This window comes from Neophocaena asiaeorientalis, unplaced genomic scaffold (assembly GCF_003031525.2).
Source record: "Neophocaena asiaeorientalis asiaeorientalis breed wild unplaced genomic scaffold, Neophocaena_asiaeorientalis_V1.1 scaffold111, whole genome shotgun sequence".
Lineage (NCBI taxonomy): Eukaryota > Metazoa > Chordata > Mammalia > Artiodactyla > Phocoenidae > Neophocaena > Neophocaena asiaeorientalis.
The window spans coordinates 742243-749713 of NW_020174994.1; the positions used below are offsets into that span (position 1 = coordinate 742243).

General features: G+C 37.5%; 1 protein-coding gene across 13 annotated transcripts in view; it reads left to right on the forward strand.

The window, feature by feature from the left end:
* Positions 1–7471, forward strand: part of ATP8B4 (ATPase phospholipid transporting 8B4 (putative)) — a 287386-nt gene that overhangs the window by 209046 nt on the left and 70869 nt on the right. For all 13 annotated transcript variants that reach the window (XM_024761880.1, XM_024761893.1, XM_024761884.1 and 10 more), the window contains 2 exons: positions 697–862; positions 5647–5835. In XM_024761880.1, coding sequence (XP_024617648.1) covers positions 697–862; positions 5647–5835 — 355 coding nt within the window. The remainder of the gene's footprint in view (positions 1–696; positions 863–5646; positions 5836–7471) is intronic.

The window sequence follows — 7471 nt, forward strand, 5'->3', positions numbered from 1 at the left end:
ATAGGATTTCTTTTTATAAATGGCTGAATAATATTCCATTGTATATATATAACCACATATTCTTTATTTATCTGTTGATGGACATTTATGTTGTTTCTACCTCTTGGCTATTGTGAATAATGCTGCAATGAACACGTGAGTACAAATATCTCAAGATCCTGATTTTAATTCTGTCATTATGTTATGCAGTAACTCTAGTGAGATCAGAGAAAGTACCCTGTAATCAAACAAATAAATAGTTTTCTAACAGAAAATACTAATTCACACTAAGTAGACTTTTAAAAGTCTATAATTAGGCACATTCCATTCCAGGTCAGATATTGCTGCCAAAATGAGTTCAAGTCAGGTCAGGTTTTGCCGTCAAGTAAGTTTTGAAGAAAACTTTCAGTTTTCAGGGCTTCTTTGTATTTTGGAGTTGAAGTAAACATTTGAGAATCTGTACATCCATTGAATATTTTTCTTTCCCATATGCTTTTGGAAGGTTTACTGCTCTGGTGATGAAGGTTTACATAGCTCTGAAATGAGAAGATAATATTTAACGGTAATGAGGGAAGAGAAAGCCATTTTAGTGCCAGGCTTTTGAGGCTGAAAAATCATACAAGCACTAAAAATACTTAGAAGAAGTGTTTTTGAATTTCAAAAGATTGTTGTTGGAATGAAGTCTACAGTTTCGTTGTTGATGTTGTTCTCCTATAGAAAAAAGAGGCTGTGGGTTTCTCAGTCAGCCCCCAAGATGACAGCACATTTCCATTTTTTGACCACCATCTGATGGAATCCATTAAAATGGGTGATCCCAAAGTGCATGAATTCCTTAGGTTACTTGCACTCTGCCACACCGTAATGTCAGAGGAAAATAGTGCAGGTAAGTGCAAAGTGTGTCTGAGTAGTGAGCCTTGTTTTTTAAATCAGTATTGATATTTTTATTAAAAATGTTTGGAATTGGAAGGATTTTCTAATTCAGAATATAGCATTGCATGAGGGGTTTACCTATCACTAACGGTTCTTTGTATTTATTTATATTCTGAATGTTTTCCAAAAGATATGGAGAGACTTAAAGGAAAAGAAAAAGAAAAGAAATAGGAACAACAAAAAGATGAGGGCCTAGATATGTCAGTTAAAGGGGATGAAATATCTTTTATGATTGAGCACCGTATTTGACTGTGAGCTTCCTGGTAGGCAGGACAATCAGAGAAACACTTCTTGAGCCACTTAGCTCTTGTTATTAACATGCACATCTAATAGATGCGGATAGCCATCAGGCGTATGCTTCGAATGAATTTTCCCAGTAATGCGACAGATTTACACTGATAGAATACTTGTGTTCCACACTACCAGGATGGTTGTTCAGAGCTCAGAAGAGAACAAAATCACCTGGGCCGCTTTAATATTGAAGCAATGAGGCAGGTAGACAATGGACGGTGAATTGGCTTCTCGCTCCATTTGGGCCCAGTCTATTCCATTTACAAGTTTTATTTCTTTCTACTATCACCTGTTGGGTGAAAATTACCACTCAAGTAATTTCAACTCAAAAGTGAAATATATATAGTCTGCAGACTGTATATATATATATATGTGATATATATATATGTATGTGTGTATATGTATGTGCATATGTACATTTGAATATATGTTTTCTTTCTCTCTCTATATATTTTTCTTCTTTTTTTCTTTGTTGGGACTGCATTCAAGCCATAGTTTTGTCCTTGATGATGCTGGACTAACTCATTCCTCTGATTTTTTTTTTTTTTTTGTGGTACGCGGGCCTCTCACTGTTGTGGCCTCTCCCGTTGCGGAGCACAGGCTCCGGACGCGCAGGCTCAGCGGCCATGGCTCACGGGCCCAGCCGCTCCCCGGCATGTGGGATCTTCCCGGACCGGGGCACAAACCCGTGTCCCCTGCATCGGCAGGCGGACTCTCAACCACTGCGCCACCAGGGAAGCCCCATTCCTCTGATTTTAATTGCTGTGAGGATTCACATAATTATATTTATAACTTAAACTGATATTTATAATACTAATGTATCTGAGGATAGCACAATGCCTTCAAGTAAATTTCTTTTATCTCTGACTTTGAGTTTATTTCATTTTTAAAGGTCTATTTTATTTGAATAGCAATTTGTTTTTATTTCCATATCATGATATTTTCTTAGATCTCTTTGAGGATATTAATTATTCTTAATTTGAAATCTTCTTTTGTTTCCTCTATTATGTTTCATTTTACGGAATGTCGTTTTTTGAGTTGTGTGTCTAACTTTCATGTTGTTCTCAAACGTTTGATGGTTTGTGGTTGCCTGTTCCTACTTGTGTTTGAGAATCCCTGTTTGCCTCTTGGTGAACGTAGGTTCTGATTACAGTGGCCTGTCTCCCAAGATTGTGGGGGAAAGGCACAATACGTAGATCATCTTCTGGGTATGGGGTTCCCCTCTCCTGGAATTCATATGATACCTCGGTTTAGCTATCTTACTTTTTCAGATCTAGTGCTAGGAGTCTGTGCCAGAACCCTAATGTGAGACAAAGTTATACTTAAGGTCTGGGCTGGAAGAAAATATCAGAGTCATGGAGTTCCTTTCTCTCATTAATTTATTTCTCTTATCCTTGTGGAATTCTAAAGCTACTTCTGGCTGTTTTCAGCTTTGGTCTCCAGCCCCAGCATTCAAATTTTAAAAGTTTCCTTAGGTGGATTGTGTACTTTGTGTAGAAGAACATTTTCAAGGTTTCATCCTGGGGCAAATGTCACTGCAGCCCGCTGTTCGGAGTAAGCTGGCAGGAGGAGGAGCCCAAACGGTCTGGGAGAGCTGAATGGAATTCTTCAAATAATTTTATTCATGGTGCTTCCAAGACCACTTCTGCTTTTCTCATTTGTTGACTCTGATTTGGAGACTCTTTGGGGGTTGCTCTGACCTCTGTATTAATTTTCTTTTTCAAATGCTTTGAGCTGTGTTTTTCTCCTTTCTTATTTCTTCATTTATCAAATCTACTTTTTATCTTTCAGACGTTTCCCAGATTTCTAGTTTACTGACAATATTCATTCTTCTTTTTTTTTTAAACATCTTTATTGGAGTATAGTTGCTTTACAGCGGTGTGTTAGTTTCTGCTTTATAACAAAGTGAATCAGCTATACATATACGTATATGTATCCCCATATCCCCTCCCTCTTGCATCTCCCTCCCACCCTCCCTATCCCACCCCTCTAGGTGGTCACAAAGCACTGAGCTGATCTCCCTGTGCTATGTGGCTGCTTCCCACTAGCCATCTATTTTACATTTGGTAGTATATATAAGTCCATACCACTCTCTCACTTCGTCCCAGCTTACCCTTTCCCCTCCCCGTGTCCTCAAGTCCATTCTCTACGTCTGCATCTTTATTCCTGTCCTGCCCCTAGGTTCTTCAGAGCCATTTTTTTTTTTTAGATTCCATATATATATGTGTTAGCATATGGTATTTGTTTTTCTCTTTCTGACTTACTTCACTCTGTATGACAGACTCTAGGTCCATCCACCTCACTACAAATAACTCAATTTCGTTTCTTTTTATGGCTGAGTAATATTCCATTGTATATATGTGCCACATCTTCTTTATCCATTCCTCTGTCGATGGACACTTAGATTGCTTCCATGTCCTGGCTGTTGTAAATAGAGCTGCAATGAACATTGTGGTACATGACTCTTAAAGGGGGCACTGATTTTCAGTTTACCTTTATACTGAGAGAGTATCCTTTCTGGGGGCTCAGTTTTAAGAGATGGTCTCCCATTAGACTTCTTTCCCTGGCTTGTGTCTTTTCTAACCAAAGGCTTGAGAGACTGGAAACCAATGAGCAAGTCCTCTTGGTTTAGAAAATGCTCTTCATTTATTCCTTTTTTTTTTTTTTCAGTCTTTGACCTGAACAATGACTGCTTTCTAATCAGTCCTGGGTGCATTCAAAAATATTTAAATATTTTGCCTTTATGGAATATGTAGCTCTTTGCAACAGGGGAGGTTGATCCTGGCACCTACTCCACAGTGTTGCCAGAAGTGGGAGTTATCATATCATTTCATGGGTAGATCAAGAAATTGCTTTAACTTTTTCTCTTTTTGGAATTTCGAAAATTAATTTATGCCTGTTGTAGCAAGTGAAACTGTACAATACAAAGATTTATAAAGGCAGAGCTAATAATTTCTTCCTGATTTTAATTTCACCTCTATAGGGGTAACCAATGTTAACATTTGGTGTGCATACTTTCACACTTCCAATTTGCTCATATATATATGAATATATGTAGATGTGTAGGTGGTTTGTTTTTTAAAAAAAGGAATCATAATATATAGATTAATATGCAACTAGTTTTCTGAACAGTTTATCTTGGACATTACTATAAATCAGTAAATATGGATCTAGCTCTGCCTACTTTTTCTAATTTATTTTTACATACAAAGGTAGTACAATTTTATATAGAAAGGCTTACTTTATTCATGCTGGTTTTAAAGTGTATTTTTATTTTTTTTCCCCCATTTCATTCTTTTCCTCTCTTCTCCCCTCTCACCCTCACTCCAACATATACACAATACCAGATACCAATCATTAACATCCTGGTTTGATTCCTTACGTTTCAAGGGATTTCTTGTATGCATTTCTCATAAAATGGTCATTAGTAGCAGACTGAAGAGGAATTTGGAATGTCTGCTCTGTCACTCTGGCTGTGTGATCTTGCAAAAATCACATAATATTTTCCGTCATAGTTTGTACCAGAATAAAATGGAAATACAGGCATACCTCATTTTATTACCTTCACATATACTGTGTTCTCCACAAATTGAAGGTTTGTGGCAACCCTGCATCGAGCAAGTCTGTTGGCACCATTTTTCCAACAGCATTTGCTCACTTTGTGTCACTATGTCACATTTTGGGAATTCTTACAATATTTTAAACTTTTTCATTATTATTATATTTGTCATGGTGATCATGGTGATCAGTGATCTTTGATGTTACTATTGCAAAATGATTATGACTCACTGAAGGCTCAGATGATGCTTAACATTTTCTCACAATAAAGTATTTTTTAATTAAGTATGTGCATTCTTATATATAATGCTATTGCACATATAATAGACTACTGTATAATGTTAGTGTAACTTTTATATGCACTGAGGAACCAACAAAATTCATGTGACTTGCTTTATTGTGATATTTGCTTTATTGCAGTGGTCTGGAACCAAATCTGCAATATCTCCGAGGTATGCCTGTAATAATTTTAATAATCCCTACCTCATTGCCATGAGGATTATGTGCATTAATATATAAAGTGTTTTAGTGTGTGAAACTTTCATGGCACATTTCTAGTCACTGAAAATACAAAGGTGTGGTCTCTGCCCTAGGAAACTTTCAGCATAGTAGGGAGGCAGGCTCAGGAATGAGCCTTTTCCTGTAAGATGACAAGGGTTCCAGTGGTGGTATACATTGTGTCCTGTGGATCCACAGTACAGGCACCTGGTCACCTGGTTGGTGAGTGGAAAAGGTCTGATTTCTAGAGCTGACACTTGGGTTGGGTGTTATAGAATGAGTTGGAGTTGGCATTGGTGTTCTGTGAATGTTATTATTCTCAGTATTAATACCTTTGTTTCTTTGCCTTTTTTTGTTGTTATTTAATCCACCTGTTTCTTTTCCCTTTAGGAGAGCTGATTTACCAAGTTCAATCACCTGATGAAGGGGCTCTAGTGACTGCTGCAAAAAATTTGGGGTTCATTTTTAAGTCTCGGACCCCAGAGACAATAACAATAGAAGAATTGGGAACACTAGTTACTTATCAATTGCTTGCCTTTTTGGATTTCAACAATTTCAGAAAAAGGATGTCGGTCATAGGTACGGTTGGTGGCTGAGAGTATTTTTGATCTCTTGATAGTACTACGGTTTTATGGAAACTTCTCAGGGATGATTTTACTCTTGGTTATGTGCTGAGAGTTGTGATATTTATTAACCTTTGAACTTCTGTTATCCTCAACTTAGCCTCAACTCAGTAGTGGTGAGTATAACTAACATGTAACAAGTGCTTACTGTGTGTCCAGTACTGGTCTAAATGCTATACGTGAATGAACTGATTTAATCATCACAACAGCCCTACAAAGTAGGTACTGTTATTTTTATGCCCATTTTAAAGATAACAGAACTGAAACAGAGAGGTTGAGTAACTTTCCCAAGGTCACATAGCTTGAGATAGAATAGCTAGGATTTAAACCTAGGAGGTCTGACTACGAAGGAAGGTCATTCACTACACAGCACTGGCTCAGGATGAGTTCCTGAATTACTTGGCACATGCCAGTTGATATTGTTGTTTTGTGAAAATCATCATCAGTCTTCTCATTATTATCCGTTTACTCTGTTCACTTGCATTGCTGGAGATGATCACCCATTATTGAATTTAGCACCACAATGAATCCATGCTTTCCTAAGTCAATGCTAACCCTCAGTGCTGCATCCATGTCCCTCTCATTCTTATTTTGCTTTTTCCATCCTTATCACAGGTGTTCTAAATCTTTGCCCTTTCCTCAAGTCCTCAACCTTGCCATGAATCTTCTTTACTCTTGGAAGCTAAATTCATCTGCTATTTCTCTAAAAAAAGAGGCCCTCAGAGATGCACACTATCACCTTACCCTTTTCCCCATCTTCCTCCTTCATCGCCAAGCTATAACTTTACTCAGTCTTTTTACTGATTCAGAGAAAAATTCCTCTTGCTCTTTTTCAATGCTAAAGATTCTACCTGTTCCCATCCCTTTTCCTTCCCTGCTTGCTCCTTATTCTTCGTCACTGGCTCCTTCCTTCAGCCTGCAACTCTGTCATCATCCTGTTTCCTTAAAGATATTGTTCATGTTCTGACCTCCACTGATTTTGGCACCCCATTTTTCTTCTTTCCATCACAACTTAATTTTTCAAGGTCAGTTTTTGATCCTTACCTTGATTTCTCTTTTCAGCCTATTAGGGTCAGTCCTCTGCTTCCACTGTTCAAAAAGAAATGCCTTCTCAGAAGTTTGCAATCACCTCATAACTGCCCAAAGCAATAGCCCTCCCTCTCTCTTTCTTTCTTTCTCTCTCTCTTTCTTTTTCTTTCTTTCTTTCCTTTTTCTTTCTCTCTCCCTTTCTTTCCTTTGTGTCCTTCCTTCCTTTCTTTCTTTCTTCTTTATTTCTTCCTGTCTTTATGTCTCTGCCTCCCTCTCTCTCTTTCTTTCTCTCCCTCCCTCTCTCTCTTCCTTTTTCTTTCTTTCTCTCTCTCTCATCTCTCTTTCTTCCTTCCTTCCTTTTTCTTTCTTTCTGTCTTTCTTTCTTTCTTTCTTTCTTTCTTTCTTTCTTTCTTTCTCTCTCTCGTCTCTCTTTTTCCTTCCTTCTTTTCTTTCTTTTTTTCTCTATCTCTTCCCCTTCCTTCCTTTTTTTCTATCTATCTATCTAACATCTATCTTCTACTATCATCTATCTTTTTTTTTTTTTTTTTTTTTTTTTTTTGTGG